At 38.6% G+C, this 17,654-nt stretch overlaps 2 protein-coding genes across 4 annotated transcripts in view; one reads left to right on the forward strand and one right to left on the reverse strand.

The window, feature by feature from the left end:
- LOC107749196 (rho GTPase-activating protein 12-like) overlaps nucleotides 1–7,098 on the forward strand; it is a 28,841-nt gene extending 21,743 nt beyond the window's left edge. The window contains exons 5-19 of the mRNA XM_016564295.1: nucleotides 390–488; nucleotides 732–854; nucleotides 2,379–2,462; nucleotides 3,895–3,956; nucleotides 4,072–4,153; nucleotides 4,258–4,356; nucleotides 4,571–4,669; nucleotides 4,757–4,883; nucleotides 4,990–4,991; nucleotides 5,082–5,160; nucleotides 5,250–5,348; nucleotides 6,170–6,247; nucleotides 6,357–6,491; nucleotides 6,577–6,682; nucleotides 6,793–7,098. Coding sequence (XP_016419781.1) covers nucleotides 390–488; nucleotides 732–854; nucleotides 2,379–2,462; nucleotides 3,895–3,956; nucleotides 4,072–4,153; nucleotides 4,258–4,356; nucleotides 4,571–4,669; nucleotides 4,757–4,883; nucleotides 4,990–4,991; nucleotides 5,082–5,160; nucleotides 5,250–5,348; nucleotides 6,170–6,247; nucleotides 6,357–6,491; nucleotides 6,577–6,682; nucleotides 6,793–6,967 — 1,449 coding nt within the window. The 3' untranslated portion in view covers nucleotides 6,968–7,098. The remainder of the gene's footprint in view (nucleotides 1–389; nucleotides 489–731; nucleotides 855–2,378; nucleotides 2,463–3,894; nucleotides 3,957–4,071; nucleotides 4,154–4,257; nucleotides 4,357–4,570; nucleotides 4,670–4,756; nucleotides 4,884–4,989; nucleotides 4,992–5,081; nucleotides 5,161–5,249; nucleotides 5,349–6,169; nucleotides 6,248–6,356; nucleotides 6,492–6,576; nucleotides 6,683–6,792) is intronic.
- Nucleotides 7,099–11,381: 4,283 nt separating this feature from the next.
- LOC107749096 (zinc finger E-box-binding homeobox 1-like) overlaps nucleotides 11,382–17,654 on the reverse strand; it is a 28,328-nt gene continuing 22,055 nt past the window's right edge. For all 3 annotated transcript variants that reach the window (XM_016564153.1, XM_016564151.1, XM_016564152.1), the window contains 4 exons: nucleotides 15,314–16,947; nucleotides 13,602–14,165; nucleotides 13,334–13,502; nucleotides 11,382–12,119 (listed from right to left, as the gene is read on the reverse strand). In XM_016564153.1, the coding sequence (XP_016419639.1) occupies nucleotides 11,563–12,119; nucleotides 13,334–13,502; nucleotides 13,602–14,165; nucleotides 15,314–16,947 (2,924 nt within the window). In that variant the 3' untranslated portion in view covers nucleotides 11,382–11,562. The remainder of the gene's footprint in view (nucleotides 12,120–13,333; nucleotides 13,503–13,601; nucleotides 14,166–15,313; nucleotides 16,948–17,654) is intronic.

Raw genomic sequence — 17,654 nt, forward strand, 5'->3', positions numbered from 1 at the left:
GCCTAATAATAATAATAATTATTATTATTATTATTATTTAATACATTAATAGGAGAATGAGCCTAATATCGTCTTGACTATCGACAAAGACATCTGCTATCGTCGATATCTCTGACTATCGTCGATACACGATACTATCGTCTATCTGCACAACCCTAGCGCAAGGTGAGAATTACAAATATTTTTGCACTAATACGTTAATCGTGAATATATATTCATACATTCATTTTACAATGATTGTCAATAGGAGGCGAAATGCGGCAATTGTACTTGAATGTTGGAGATAGTGGAAGGGTGGCTTTAGATATGCCTTTGTGTCGGAAAAGGAATCAGAGTCCAAGTGAACCCGAAACCTGCCTTACAAGGCTTTTTTTTGTATATGTATATAGTGGTTGAGACACACAGATGAGCGAGGCCGGCTGTATTACTACAGTGCAGATGGCTCCAGATCTGAGTGGGAACTTCCTAAAATCGGTCTCAAATCACAGGTGAGACAACAGATTCAGGTGCTTATCAGCATTAAAATATCTAGTCAGGAAATCCCAGAAATCCCTTTCAATTTGGTTTATTAAAACCTACTAATCCTGGTTTCAGTACCCTGTGCAGTGCTTAATTGAAAGTGTGTGTCTGTGTGTGCATCTACACATTTTGAGAGTATTTCAGTTTGTTTCCCTGACATACCTCATTACCAGTCCTAATAATCTTGCCTTTTCTTGTTCCACCTATTTTAGTCTAACCACTCAGCTCTGCTACCAGGAGATGCGCACAAAACTCGTAGTCTTGACCGGAGACTGCCTGATTCCATTCCTATCAGGACGAGACACAGCGTATATTTACACGAGTCCAATGACAAGGTACACATGCATATGCATACAAAGAGGCATCATCCTATTGCACACGAGGCAATGACAACATGCATAATGAAACTGCTCAAATTCAATACAAATGGCAAGCTTAATGAAACAAATAATCAAACACAGTTTTAAGATGGTTTTATCTTCATTTAGTGGTTAAACTCTTATTTTTCAGTTTATTATGAAGATTTGTTTCACCCAGTGCTTAAAGGGTTAGTTCACCCAAAAATGAAAATTAACCCATAAATTACTTACCCTCAAGTCATCCTAGGTGTATATGACTTTCTTCTTTCAGACGAATCCAGTCGGAGTTATATTAAAAATGGTCTTTGATCTTTCAAGCTGTTTCATGGCACTCAGCGGGTGTTGCATGCTTCAGTTCAAAACAAGTTAAATAAAAAGTGCCCATCCATAAAAAAAAAAGTGTCTCATACGGCTCCCGAGGAGTGAACAAAGGCCTTCTGTAGCGAATCGATGCGTTTTTGTAAGAAAAATATCCATATTCAAAACGTAATAATCACTTTAATGTAGCTTGCGCTCACTGTTGTAAAGGGAAGCAGTTCCAGGCGGATTACCTCTGAGGTCAGCTTTGCGCATGCGCCAGTGAGTCTCGTGAAAACCAACGTTTGTTTACAGGAGCAAAGGAAGCAAAGTTTCCTTATTTTAGCAAAAGAAAACCAGTCTCCTCTTGGCTTATATCGAAATCCTCCGACATTCTTCTTTACAAATCCTCATTTTGTACTTCTAATTAGTGACCGTTGTTTTGTTTTGATCTCTCCCCTGCGCTTCCATGTGCATCACTTCTGAGCGGCGCATGCGCAAAGCTGACCTCATACCGCCCAGAACTGAGTGAGCGCAAGCTACATTAAAGTGTTTATTACGTTTTGAATATGGATATTTTTCTTACAAAAACGCATCGATTCGCTACAGAAGGCCTTTGTTCACCCCCCGGAGCCATGTGAGACACTTTTTTTTTTTTTATGTATGGGAGCTTTTTATTTAACTTGTTTTGAACTGAAGCATGCAACACCCGCTGAGTGCCATGAAACAGCTTGAAAGATCAAAGACAATTTTTTATATAACTCCGACTGGATTCGTCTGAAAGAAGAAAGTCATATACACCTAGGATGACTTGAGGGTGAGTAATGTATGGGCTAATTTTCATTTTTGGGTGAACTAACCCTTTAAGCTGATAGCTGAAACAGCTGATATTTTAGTTTATCTAACTGCTACTTCTATTTCTTCTACAAGTTTTACTACAAGCTTCTAACTTCTGCCGGTAATATCAGTATATATTTTATTTATTTATTTAATTATTTAAATACGTTAAAAGCTTGACTATGATTTAAATAATTCATTAGGTTTTGTGTCATCATGAAACTGCTTAGGGGTGATTATATTTACAAGCACTGTCAAATGCTGGTCTGGTTAAAATGAACACAGTACTTTTGGTTATAGTGATGTGAATGACTCCCATCCTGATTTTGGTGATGATGTTTACATGTGCTTTATGTTTGACTGAAGTTAAAACAGAAATCCGTCAAAGACCGGCGAACCTTACCCCCGCACCGCAAAAGCACCTTCCGCTCTCACCCTTATAGGCCACAAGTCAGTGTTGCCTCACCCCTATATCCCAATAACCAATCACGTCGTCTGAGATGATTGCATGCACACTCTCACCCACTGCAACTCATTTCAGTATATACAGTGATTTCTGCACAAATCCTGTACAATATGTGTTTGAACTGCATGAGAAATTGCACATGAATGTATTATTCTTGAAGGAATCGTTCACCATTAAATTTCAACTGTCATCATGTGCACACGCTGATGTTGCTCACAACCTTTTGTCTTCAGTGGATGGTTTTGAGCAGCATAAAGTTGAGCTGATGACAGAATTTATATTTTTGAATGAACTCTTTAATGATTCGATAAATGCTTTACACCTGTGTGATTAATCACATTCTTTGATTAAATGATCAGTAAGTCCTGTCTAGTTTTAGAATGGGTGATTTTTACTTTAAGATTTCCAGCAAAGATAGAATACCCTGACTTCCCCTGAAATGGAGGTATATAGTGTATATAATGCTGTCTGAATTACATATTGTCCGTTATTGATCCGAATTAATAGGTACAGTGATTGATTACTATTGACAACAGTGGATTACTTTTCCTGATTATTACAGGTGTTGATAAAATTGTACATGAGTCATGTGGTTTGTTGTTTTCCTGTGTAGGACACCAAAACTGGCTCACCTGACTCTGACTCCTCCTGTCCCTCCTCTCCTAAAACCCCACACTCTGTTAGTATCAGCATCATCCCTCTCTTCTCCTCCTGGTCCTCCTTTATGTTTGTCTTTGTTGCCCTGCCCTATTTTCACTCCTCTCTTAATGCTGAGCTTTTATGTGTGCTTGTGGTGTGGGTTTATAATAAATCAATAAGCCATGAGAACCCAAGCATTAAGGGTTTAAGGGTGTTGGATTGGCTCAATTTGAAGTGGAGTGCTTTAATGGTTATGGATGGTTAAATCACTGGACAACCTCTAATGGATCAATGCATTTAGAATACCACAGCAATATGACAAAACTGTTTAAAAAGTGATTACATTAGCAATGATGTAAAAAAAATAAAGTCAGTTTTGTGCATTGATACAGAATTAAACCGTGTGATCACAGGTGTGTGTACATTTGCATGTGGTTTGAATGCAACTCATCCAATCAGATTTTAAAACTATCAATTTTATAAGATTGATTTACTGATTGCATCTGCTGTGCTGCTTCCTTACTAAATACTGAAGAACAGAATGCAAAATAGCTCAGTACAACATACTGCAAACAGGCCTAAACCATCACTATGCTTATGTATGGTAATTTCTCTTTTATGGTGGTTCAGCCTCTGTTGCAACTAGACAAAGTTAGGTTTCTTCTAACTCTGTTCTTGGTTGATTCTGTGGCCGCTTGCTGTTCATCAATCTCATTGTAGTTTGTTTATTTAGGTTTGTCTTCTTTCTCTCTTCTCACATCTGTTTCTCTGTTCTAGCCATCAGAGAAATGTGGCACTTTAAACATGACTAAAATCACTGAACATGGAAAGAAGGTCCGGTAAGTAAAAGCAAACAGGGAAGGGAATGCTTTCATTCATTTGACAGAGCGAACAAATGCTTAACCATGCTGTGCTGATATTGTTTTGTTTGTTTGCCTTTTGTCATGCCCACAGGAAGAACTGGACCTCCTATTGGACAGTTTTGCAGGGTTCTTCACTACTATTTAATAAGGGCCAAGGGGGCGGGACTGGTTGGGTGAGTAACAGTTCAGTGCTGAGAGAAAATCATCAGTAGCATATGTGATATACTCAGTTTTATATGTCTGATGTGCATTTTATGTGTTCATGCTTTCTCAACAGTTTGGAAGAGACCAGAAGCTGGAGTTTAGTGTGGAACTCAAAGGCGGTTCAGTAGACTGGGCATCTAAAGACAAATCCAGCAAGAAACATGTTCTAGAGGTAAAGAGCTGGTTGGAAACTGGTTCACCTAATTCTCTCTCTGATTGATTTGGTTAAAAGAGATATGAATGTTGAACTGTTATTAAGGTCATGCAGTGGATTATCCTGTCCTTTTTGCACAGAGCTTGGCTGATGCTGTGGTGAACAGCTTGATGTCTAAACGTGATTAATTGTGTGACAAATATTGTTTGATTTATTGTGTTCATGTGTCTAGCTGAAGACTCGACAGGGCATGGAGCTCCTCTTGCAGTCAGATAACGAGAGCCTCATCAATGAGTGGCACAAGGCTTTGATTGAAGCCATACACACATATGTAAGATCACTCATCTATATGTCTTCACTTGCATTACCTCGGCCCTCTAATTATTCTAAATTCTTGTATGTGTGTTTTGTGTTGCAGGCTTGGGAGTCTGATGAGGCCATTGAAGAAGACATGCCAGAATCTCCTGACACTGAGAAACATGACAAAGAAAAAGAGCAAAGAAACTCCAAGAAGGGCAGAGGTGTGTGTGTGTGTGTGTGTCTATGTGAATGATTCTGTAGAATTGTTTCAAAACCTAGGCAGCTTTTTGGTGTATTGCTAAGCTAACAACACAATACTGTAATAAGAATAAAAATGCATGAGACAATCAGCGGTGAGTGATTCATTTATAATACAGCCCACTTGCTAGGGCTGCACGATTCTTGCTAAAATGTGAATCACGATTTTTCTCCATGGGAAACAGAAGAAGAAGACCAAGCTGATGAAGCTCCTCACAGGCAGACCCACTTTACAGGCCGTCAAAGACAAGGGTTACATTAAAGGTACCACGTGTACATATACACACAGAACTGGGTGAACAGAGTTATTGGTAAAATTCAAAGACTGTTATTGTTTGTTTCTCTCTCTGTAGATCAGGTGTTTGGCTCCAGTTTGAGCAGTCTTTGTCAGAGAGAAAGTACCACCGTCCCTCACTTTGTCTCGATGTGCATTGAGCAGGTGGAGAAGAACGGTACACTTCTGTTCAGCCCATGTGCAGCTGAATATTGACTACATCTAAATCCTAAATTTACTCTTACCCCAGCTTTGAATGTTTATGCTTAATAAAACTTAAATTACTATTTTCAACCCATGTCACTGACTAAGGTTACATGCACATCAAATTCCATGTAAGCATCGTAATATTCCTGTATATCTGCTTTCTTTCCCACTGTTATTTCCTGGGTCATTTAGTGCTGTCATTGATTGTACAGTATGCTCAGTTATTATTAGTTTCATTACTACTTTTTTCAAAATATTAATTAGGCCTTGAATATTTCTTAACTTCAAAAATGCCAGAAAACATACAAAATGGAAAAGGTTGTGCAGTCAATAATAATAATAATAATAATATAATTATTTTCAAATTTTTAAAAAGGTTTGTCATAGTTACCTAAAACTATAACAATTAACATTTTCATTACTTAAAATTAAATAAACATTAACTGAAATAAAATATATACAAATTATTAAACTTGTTTTAACTAAATAATAACTAAAACTAAATAAACAAACAAATAAAAATGACTAAAAACTATATAAACACATTTTTTTTAAATAAAAACTAATAAAAATTAAACAAGCAACAAAATTACTAAAACTTTCAAATGAAAGTGAAAACATTAAATATAGAAATAATAATGAATCAATGATAGTAAAATGACTGCTTAATATCACAGTATTGATGTGCATGTAAACTGGATGAGTTGATACTCACTGCTGTGAACTGCATGCTAACATGCATTCCGATGTTTTGTAAGGCTTGTCATTTTTTCTCTTTCTCACCTCCTCTAGGGTTAGGAGTGGATGGTTTGTACAGAGTCAGTGGAAATTTGGCCATTATACAAAAACTGAGATTTGCTGTTAATCACGGTACGTCCTGCTATCTTTTACACCCATACTGATTTATACGTAACAGATTACTCATATGTATGATAAAAACAGATGATTATTTTGATCACTTTGATCTACATAAATACAGATGAAAAAGTGGATTTAGGGGACAGTAAATGGGAGGACATTCACGTAACCACTGGAGCCCTGAAGATGTTTTTCCGTGAGCTGCCAGAACCTCTATTCCCCTTCGCTTTCTTCAACAACTTCATCACCGCTATCAGTGAGTGGAGATCAATATTTAACACTGGTGTTTAGAGGGAGATGTTTCACACTCATATAACACTATCATGTGTGTTTCTGTGTAGAAATGCCAGATTATAAGCAGAAAGTTCAGGCAGTTAAAGATCTGATGAAGCAACTGCCACGGCCAAACCACGACACCATACTGGCGCTCTTCAAACACTTGAAGAAGTGAGTATAAAAGATGGAGAGAACAACTTACTGTAGACGGCACATAAACATAAATGGAAATGATTATAATTCTCTTGTGTGTTTGCACACAACACTCTTTCTTTCTGTAGAGTAATCCAGCATGTCGACGAAAACAGGATGACCACGCAGAGTGTAGCTATCGTGTTCGGCCCGACACTCCTACGCCCAGAGGTAGAGACGGCAAATATGGCCGTGCATATGGTCTACCAGAATCAGATCGTTGAGCTCATTCTTATGGAATATGAGACCATATTCGGCAGGTAGGTCACACGCACAGGAACCCTTTGACCAAACCCAACGGGACACAGTTACTGCTGAAGACCGACAGCCCAATGGCTGCCAGACTGAACACTGAACATAACGTACGTTTACATGAGAGGAACACCCGTATTAGACAAAAACACAGCATTCTGGGTTCAACATAAACAGTCAAATCCTTTCTCATATCTTTATTGGACTAAATTATAGTCATTTTTTTCTTGGCTGAATGTCGTATTATTTTTATATACCAAAATTCATTGGACTATGTCATTTTTGGACCATCTTTGGATTCATTTGGAGCAACGAGGGCTTGAAATATGAATGTTTTCTATCCAACTGAAAACCGTGTTGCATATGGGAGAAATCTGATGCTTCATTTTAGATTTCCGTTCATTACAAGTACTACATTTTGCGTCACGTCTTTCCTTGGTAATGCTGTAATATGGTTTGGAACAACACATCAACTGACTGACATGATAGACATGGATTTTATTCTATCCTAACAACTAATTTTCATGGGAATGGATTGTAACCCTGTGATGACCGCAGCTGGGAAACACTGGAGTTTTTGTGTAGACTCTTAAGATTTGGATACACAATCTTTTGCTTGAGTCTTGGCCTCAATTTCCTGATTATTGATCCAATATCAAAGGATGTACAAACTTCTGAGCTATGAAAATATATGTCAAGTATATTTCAGGCTGTGTGAGTGCATATGTCCTCTTCGGTCCTTAGAGAGACACTGAAATGAAATGTGTGCAGGACACATTTTACCCAATGATGATATTAGACTCGCTACTGTTCCTGACCAGACCCCAGTCATGCATTGAAAACTCCTACAGCCTATTTAATGTACGAGTACAGTATGCTGTAGACAAAATAACATGTGAAGATCTTGTATTAGAGAGAGAGGAGAAATTGTGAGTGGATAAAACTTGATTGCTCTTTCTAAAGATGTCTGATGGACATACTGTGTGTGTGTGATGAGTAAAAAGAGCCACAATTGTATTAATACAGACAGGTTTATTAAAATGTTTTAATGAGAATTAATTCAGATATGGTTATTTGGTAAATGGCTGTTGAATGTAATTCGTCAGATGTTCTGCTGTATGTTGCAGAGCTTTGTCTTGATCAAAATAAAATTGACAAGGCAAATTGGTCACCTTATTGAGTGTTGTTACTCCCCTCCACCAGGGTGCAGCAAATATCTCAATAACACTGGTTTTGTTTTTAATGTGTTGCTCTTAAACTTCTCACATATAATTTAACTACTGGTATACAAACCAACTCTTATGTATTTTATATTATATGGATTTAATCAAAGCACAGCCACTTCATAAAGGAATGTTCAGACTTATAGGCTTTTACTGTAAATGCCGTTTTGTTTTGCTTTTTTTAGGGACTTGTCTAAATTGTTGGACCTGGAACATTCCTTTCATGCTGTTGATACAGTATGACAGTTTATATTTTTATAGATGAAGATGCAGACTGACCAGTATGAGGAAAAAGAGGATTTAGTCTGACGCATTTTGTTGCTGATTTCTTGTTCTAATATTCCCTTATTTCACTCTTAAGTGGAAATTGCAAACTATTTCCTCTCCATTCCAATGGATACATTTTCTTGCAAGTCTTTGCAATAGTAGAGTTTGTCCTAATCCAGTGTTTTGCTGGATTCTTAGATACAAAACCTCAAAACAGCGGATGATGCGTCACTTAACATGTACTCTGTTTGCTTTTTAAGATTTACATATTAGAAGCTTTAATTTTTTAGGTCAAAGTTTTAAATGAAACGCTAAACACCTTGGATACCCACTGTCGTGCGGAAATTACTAAATATTAGCACGCTTTCACTAAATTTGTTAGAGAATGAATAAGTAATTTAGAAATGACCTGGTGCTTCATTTTATTTTATGGGGCATCAAAAAAAGGAAACAAAGGAAGAAAAAATCCTACAAACTGGGTTATCACCTCATGGAAAATGTGACATTTACACACACAATGCAAAGTTGGCACAAATAAAAACAAACAGACAAAATGAGTTGACTACTTTTGGTTCCAAAATGGCAATTTCAACACCAGTACAACAACATGAATCCATGCTCTTCATCACAGGTTTAAGGGTCATTTACTATTAATTACAGTGAAGCTGTTGGAAAAGGGTCAAGAAAAACTGAAGCAATGGGTGCAAATATCTGCCTGATTGACTTTTTGTGGTAGAGTTAAAAAATAAGTTGAAATTATAAAACTAATACTGTTAAGTTCGGCTTTATATACTGTATATCAGGCTTTATATACTGTATATCAGGGTTTATATACTGTATATCAGGGTTTAACCTCCATCGTGGCACTGAGATTAATTCTAAAATACATTGTGTTAAACTACAGTGTTGTGTATTACACACGCAATAAATAAAGCAATACAAAAAAACAAGACGTATATAAAAAGGTTCTACAAATGAAACCATTTTCGATGACAATAATACTGATGGTATTACACAATATACACATGCATAAACACAAAAAAGAATAAACATTTCGAAATACATTGAAATTAATAATACTGTAAGGTCTACTAAAACTTAAACATTTTTAATCCTATGCGCCTCTTTCAAAGTGCTGCTTTCTTTGTGCACTTCACAGTCATATTACATTTGCCTTCTGCATGACTTCGGGATGCTAGATTTTGTTTCATCTATAGGGCCGTGCACGTTGGAAATCTTAATAACAGAGAGAACACTTGCTGATGATTATGGGTTGTGCTCTCCTATACAATCCTATGGTTCATACATTTCTTTCAAGTATATTTCTTTCATCATCGTTCATCAAATAATCCTTAACCTGCTTCTAATTGGTTTGAATTCATTACTTGGTTTGGCTAGTTGTTTTAGGTTATTATATGATTCTACATATGTAGGGCTACATATGTTGTATTATCTTTTTCCTGGCAATACCAAAGTGGGCTAAGAGAGAGAAAACAGCTTTTCTAAACACTGAAAACCAGCATGAGCTATAACAGCTTGACAGTGTGCCATTTGATTACAAATGAGGGCAGTGTTACAAACTTGAATATTTCTGTACATTTGTCAAATCTGTTGGGTTGGGTCCTTGAGCAGTGTGGACATTTTATGTATCTTTAGTTGGCTGAAGTCTAGATTGTCCGGTGTGACTGTGGAGCACTGTGTTAATGATTGTGAATGGCACTTACAGCTTGGCGGTCTTGCATAAGGCTGTGGGTGTGCAGAGCATCTCCTATGAACACAGACTGACACATTACAACATAAAGCCACGCAAAGATGAATGAAACAACAGGTGAAACTGCCTTTTGAGGTTGACACTTTTTTTCCTGAAGTCTTTTGTTTTCATTCATATGGTGTCATGATCGTGAAAAGTATGTTTTTTTTTGTTTTGTTTTTACAGTTGCCGACAAATATTTTGGAGTGCTTATTACAAAACGTCTTTTTTAAATCGAATTCGAATCTGATTTGAATTATTATTCAGTTGAGTAGTTCATTACAAATAACCAGTTTAAATTCAGTTTAAATTTAATCAAAAAGCGATTACATTTTTAAAAATGATAATAAGCATTCCTATGAATATTTCCATAATTAATGATTAAAATTTTCTTCTTTTTATAAATGAGCTATTAATAGTGAAGTGCCATTTAATTTCCTTCATAAGGCAGACAAACAATCAGATGGGAAAACGAGGCAATGCTAACAACAGCTTGCCTGATTAACACGACAAAAATACTGAATGGTATCTTAAACTTGAGGCATTAAGTATCTGTGGTTAATCTCACCAAGAAATGTCCAGGTCATATTTCACCCCAAAAAATCAAGTTTAAAAATTATATTTTGCATTAAGAAAATAGTCTAATTTGAAAATGAGCATTTTTGCATTGGATTTGAACAATTAAGCATATTAATAAGTTTTCATTACTGTAATGTGATTAAAATACTGTAATCCAGTAATAAAAACCATTCTGCCTGGACACAAATACATATTGCATAAATTAAAATCAATGTATATTTACAATTGTTTTTAAAGTATTCTTTAAAAACTGTATGTGATGGTCTTAAAAATAGGCTTTATTGTCTTCATGCCAAATGTAGTTTCTTAATGTTTTTTCTTTTGATTTTTCAAGTGAAATATGACCCTCCTTGACAGTTTTCATGAGAATCACCCCCGTAAGTAAACCAGTTATACCTGCAGTGCAGAATTTAGTTTTGTTTCTCAAAACTTTAAAATACTTCATTGGCAAATATAAAGGTATAGAAATCTGACTGTACAGAGCAACAAAAACACGTGAACACTGATAAATCTAGATACCAGGGGCGGTTCAGTAACGGAACAAAGCCAAACAACTGAAACTTTGAAGTCCTACGAAGTCTAGTTGAGTTGGAGTTTCGTTTTCTGCTTTTTTTTTTTTTTTTTAAACAAGGAAATATTGTTTTGTAAATCAGGCACACCTGGGTTTTATACACAGTAAAGAGCTGTGAGACAGTTTACATTGCAACCGATGACTAAGTTTACGATGAAGAGCTCATCACCTCTTTCATTAGTCCCACGTGAGTGACTGTAAAAAGAGCATTCATCCTTCAGTCCTCGGTTGCCATCTCTGTGTTTTCTTCATTATTTGTGAGAACTGTGTCCTCCTCCTTTGATTCCTCCGTCTCCATAGCATCCTCCGCTTCCACGGTTTCCTCCTCCAAAGTGTCAGTATCTCCGAGCTCCACTTCCATCACCATTCCTCCTTCCTCTGTCTCTTGCTCCTCATGTCCTCGGTCCTGCTCTTCCTCTCCGCCACTCTCCTCATCATCCTCGTAATCCTCTCCCACTCGCACCACTCTGATATCGCTCATGTCCAGAGCGGATAAATCCTCTTCCTCCTCTCCGTCGCTCTCTCTCTCGTCCGAGTCGAGCTGAGTGGGAGGAGTGGAGGTGCTGATCTGCTCTGGCAGCTCGTGAGTGTCTCTCTTGCAGTAGGAGTATCTGTGGTTCATGTGCTGAGAATAAGAGCCTGAGTGAGAGAAGCGTTTCCCGCACTTGTCACACTGGTAGGGCTTCTCTCCGGAGTGTAGTCGCGTGTGCTCGATCAGGTGGTGCTTGTGTTTGAAAGCTTTCTTACAGATGCCGCACTCGTGAGGTCGCTTACCTGGAATGATGATGATGCAATACGATGAGGTTAGCATGTTAACAGGTACAGTGGCAGGCAAATGTTTTGGGACACTTTAAAAATGTATGAATGCCTCTGCATTAGATCAGCGGTTTCAAACTTTAAAAGATAAGATACAATATAAAATAATATATTACTACTGTAATACAACTTCATTGTAAAATAAATGGAAATGGAAAGGAATAGTTATATTTTACTCGAGTTGGAAAAATTACAATTCTGTTGTCTTAATTTCTCTCTAGCAAGAGTTAAACCCTCATGCTTTTATATTAGCGGAAAACTAATTTGTGTATTTATGAATTATATCTATATATTTTCCCCAGTTCATCATATTATTCATTTAAAGATTATAAAATTGTTCAAAAAAAGTTATGAAATTCTTACATTTTATGTTTTACATATTCACAGACGCCTGGTTGAAAAACCTGGCAAATATTTTACCTGGTTGCATTTGCAAACAAATGTTATGTGTAACCAGGAGGTGGTGCTATTGCACCATATGTTTCATGTTTTTCTTCCTACTTTAATTGCAAACAGGTGTTGCTTGCTATAGGGATACTGGAGTTACATGACCAGAACAGGATAAAAGCTTCTACAGACTCTCTCTTCTCCTAACCCAGATGCTACATAAAATGTTTTACTGAGATTGCCTAAAATATGTTGATTATGGAGAGCTTTGTATGGAGCTGGTGATTGTTTTTCTGTTTCTTTGTGTTTGGACAGAGAGGGAGGCAAGGTTTTGTCATCTTTTTGCTTTTTTTTTCTTAAGGAAAAGCTAACTGTTAGATTTTTTTTCTTATGTTATCTGAGGTCCTGTCCCTCTTTTTTATTTATTGTATTTATTTTTTTGTTTTTATTATTTAGTTTTTTAAAAATAATATTGTTAATAATATTGATTTATTTTTTGTTATTTGAGGGCCTGTCCCTCTCCTGATGAATTAATTTACTCCCCCGGTTTATCTTAAACTTTATTTTACTTTATCATTATTTTTACATTACCTATACTTTTTTTTTTTATATATCTGCATGTGTTTTCTTTGGAAATCAAACCCAACACTTTGGCTTTGCAAGCACCACCAGCTGAAGTATATTACAGGTATAGTATATTTTGGTTTCTAATATTATCTAACATGAATAAATTTTTAAGTGTCTAATTTCTGTAAATCGTGTCATTCACAAGCGTTTTTCCGTACCTGTGTGTTCATACTTGTGTCGCAGCAGTGAGCTGCTCTTCTGGAAGATTTTGTCACACAGATCGCAGGCGTACAGGCCACCGACGGTCTTCCTTTTCTTCTTCATTAGAGGTGAATCTTCATCATTCTGGTCCACTGACACACAGTCTGAAGCCGTGTCCGCCACCTTCTGAGGGAAAAAAAGACGGAGCGAATGAGTCCGGAATGACGTCATCATGAAAGGTATGTGCAGAACCTAACGTTTGTGTTTAACATTTGTTGTGCTTACTGGACAGTTGTTGAGTATCACCGTCCCCTTTGTGTCTGTCAAAGATTTGTCGGGTGTTTTGATGCTGGGGTTGATGGTGTAGGTGTAGGTGAGCTGAGGGATGAGGATGGTTCGTTTGTTACCGGATATTGCTGTGCCGATGCACGGAACACCACCTGGCTCTGCTATGGCAACCAGCGTTGGCAATGACGCTGTCACAATGTTTAATGGACCCGTGCCGGCCTGCGTCACATAGATGGTGCTGCCTGGCAACGGTTGCTTCTTGAGGCAGGTGAGGTTGAGCGGTTCCTTTTGGGTGGAGACCGGCAGCTTAGTGGTGGTGCTGGCTTGAGCGGAGCTGGACTTGGGGAGCGAGAGATCCAGAGGTTCACACTGCAGCTCCTCCTCTACGTCTTCTGTCTTGACAATGACGAGATCATCGGTGGAGACGCTGGCTGGAGGGGAGGCGGGTGAAGCGGCGCTTCCATTTTGGGTGTCCGTCGAGGTGTCATCAGGGAGTTGAGTGGGAGTGCAGGTGGCTTGATTGGAGTTCATTCCTTCAGGTGCAGCAGATGGTGTCGTTTTCTTGGTCAAAGAAGCAAGACATTATTAATATGTTTAGGAAAAACCCATTAATTTTCAAAAGTTGTTATCAACATTGAAAACATTACTGATTAATATTTTTGTGGAAAAGTCGCAACATTTATTTGAAATATATATATTTTTTAACAACGTTAGTCTTTACTGCCACTTTTAATAAATTCAGTGTGTCTTTGTTAAATAAAAATATAAATTAAAAACAATTTGAATGGTTGTGTGTACACAGTATATACACAGTATATATCTTTAAGGCTAATTTATACTTCTGCGTCGGACCTACGCCGTAGCCTTTACGCCGTAGGCTATGCGTCAGTTTTCATTTATACTTCTGCATCGTTGTCCGTGTCAACGTGCAGTACACATGCAAACCGCTAGTCTGCAGTGTCCACGGGCATGTTGCTGGTGTAACCCGCAGTACCACGGCAAAAGCCGAAGAAGAAGCGGCTCGTCGGAGAAGCACTATAGCCGTGAAGGCGGCAAATAAATATCAAATCATTAAATCATTATTTAAAACTACAAAAAGGGCATGTTGCTGGTGTAACCCGCAGTACCACGGCAAAAGCCGAAGAAGAAGCGGCTCGTCGGAGAAGCATTATAGCCGTGACGGCGGCAAATAAATATCAAATCATTTTTGCTTTGTTTTATTTTATATAAGAAGGTGTAACTTTAAAATATATTAAAGTGCACATAAACGCACACAAAACTCAAGTACATACGGAGGGAGGGGTTCTTGCAGACCAATCACAGCGCTTGCGGTCTGCGTAGAAATTACGCGCTGTTAGATTTTTGGAGAGATGCACGTCAGGCTACGGCGTATGGGTGTGCGTCTATGCGTAAGCTATGGCGTAGGTCCGACGCAGAAGTATAAATCAGCCTTTATTTGTAAATATTTTATTTAGCATTTAAAAATTTGTCATAACGTTTCAGAGCTTTAAAGAAAGTCCTAACAGCTTCCAAAAAATCCTAACATTTGATCATGAATCCACGTTAGATAGGAATAAATTACTTTTTAAGGTGTATCTGTGTTAAGCTTTTACTTAATTATGCAATGATTAGTATTTATTGTCAGAAAAGACAAAATTCAGAATTATGACAGCCCTGTTTTACCATTATATAAAATGTTTTGTACTTACCTCTTGGTTGTTTTTCAGGTTGCCTGCAGCCTGGAGCAATATCTTCTTGGAGCGCATCTTCTGGTACCACTTGCTGACCGCCTCAAGAGGTAACTTGACTGTCTTGGCCACCTGAGACAGCTGCTCCTCGCTAGGATCTGGGTTCTGACTGTAGGCCTTCAGAAGAGGAAGGAGGCGTTCCGCTGCTCCACTCTTATCCTTATCCAGTAGAGAGGAGAGAGAGATAGTTGTGGGCGACCCTTTGGCGTCACTGTCTTGACAGTCCGAAGGCTTACGTTTGCTCGGGGAGCTGTCGCAAAGCAGACACGTCGCGTAGTTATGGAAGTTATCTCCACAGGTGACGCCGCTGTGAACCGTTCCAGAGTGTGCCACTGGCTCAGTTGTCGCTGTTGTTTGTTTACCTCCTTTATTTTCATCTGTTTGCATCTCGTTGTCGTCTTCACTCTGCATTTCGGGCTCGATCTCGGATGGAGAGGCCGGTTCGGTTTTGATTATGATTTTTGGTGGTGCAGTCAGGTTTTGTTTTTCACATTTATCCTCTATCGAACCAGTATTTTCAGTTGTCTCCTTCTCTGCTGGAGGAGTGTTTGTAGTCTTCTTTGGGGTTGATTTAGTCTCAGTGCTCTGTGTGTTGGAACTGGTGACAGGTATTTGTCGAACCACGAGGCTCTGTGTCCCATCTGCCCTTCTCACCAGCAGTAAAGTTTGCTGGGTGAGCTTTGGTTGTGCCGCCCGAGCTTGAACTAACCTGGCGGCCTGCGCAGGCGTTATCTTGATGATAGATGGCAGTTTGCTGAGGTTTCCGGTTTGGACTGGTTTAATGATGTTTACCTGTGTAGGTTTCGGTGTCCCTGATGTTTGTGTTTCAGTCGAGTTGGACTGTACCGACTGAAGCTGCACCACGTTTGGCTGTGCGACATTGGACGCTGTAGATTTTGCTTGCGCTATACTGGTTTGTGTCGCTGTGGGCTGCGTTGTGTTCACTTTTACTGCCTTGAGTTGTGAGTCCAGCTGGGGGTTGTAGTTAATGATAATTTTGGCATTTCCGTCTTGTCCCACAACTGGCAAAGAGATGGCGGAGATCACCTGCGGCTGCGTCTGCTGCGGCTGCAACACGACAGCTTGCGCCTGCGCTGGCACTTGACCTATGATTTTAGCGCTCGTTCCGTTTGCATTGGTGCTAGTCAATACCTGTCTAATGACATTACTGTCCATCGCTGCATTCAGCGCATTTTGTAAGTCACTTAGGTTGATGCTGATTGGCTGGACAAGCCCGACAGTGGGGAGGACCAATGTTTGGATGACACCTTGCGGAGCCACGACTCCATTGGTAGTGGCAGCGGCTATCGTAGGTGTTGCTGGCGCAGGTTTGGGTTGCTGTTCGATAGGCTCCTGTTTGATCTGTTTCAGGGGGAGCTGCTCTTGCAGAGGTTTGTTGGTAATGTCCACCTTCTCCCTCAGAAGGATGTGTGTAGGACGAGAAACGGTAAGAGCTGTTTTCACTCCAGGTGTCCGAGGCAGGCCGTTGACCGCAGGGGTCACACTCGCACACTTCTTACTGCTGATGTGAGAGCTGTAGGACCCCGAGTGTGAGAAACGCTTCCGACAATTAGAGCACTCATACGGCTTCTCACCTGGATAAACACAGAGAGACAGAAGCTTATAAACTTAAGTATATGTAGTTCACAATTTTGGGGTCAGTCGATTTTTGAAAGAAATTAATACTTTTATTCAGTTAAGGTTGCATTGAATGGATCAAATGTGTCAGATATTTACAATGTTACAAAAGATTTGTATTTCAAATAGTGGTGTCAAAATTAGCGCGTTAACGCAGGCGATTAATTTTTTCATATTAAATATTAAAAATATTTAACGCAGGGGCGGGGCTAGGGTTGGCCATCCCACTCACAACTGCTGCTTCTGTCACTTTTTCTCTTGACAAGAAGTGCATTTATTCAGTCGCAGAACGACTGAGAATGGGAGATGTTTCAGTCGTGCGCTCCACTTCACTTCAGCGCCAGGCGCGATTCAAAACGAGCGCGGAAACGGTACTGTGCTCTAGGGATATGCCGGTGTCAAATTCTCATGTTGCGATTAATTGCTAATGCTTTTATCACGGTATACGGTATTATCACGATATTGAAATTTAGTTTAAAAAAAAGTGCTGTCATAATACAGTATAACAGGTTTAATAACTTTTTTCTTATAACAAAAATAACTGAACATTTAAATGCAATAAAGCAATACAGAAAAATCTAGAAAAAAAAACAGCTTTTTGTTTTATGTTTTATCATACTACATACATTTGAAAGTTCTGTTATTATGCTACTCTGTGCGATCG

This window comes from Sinocyclocheilus rhinocerous, unplaced genomic scaffold (genome assembly GCF_001515625.1).
Source record: "Sinocyclocheilus rhinocerous isolate Xijiao unplaced genomic scaffold, SAMN03320098_v1.1 scaffold919, whole genome shotgun sequence".
In the NCBI taxonomy this organism is placed as follows: Eukaryota; Metazoa; Chordata; class Actinopteri; order Cypriniformes; family Cyprinidae; genus Sinocyclocheilus; species Sinocyclocheilus rhinocerous.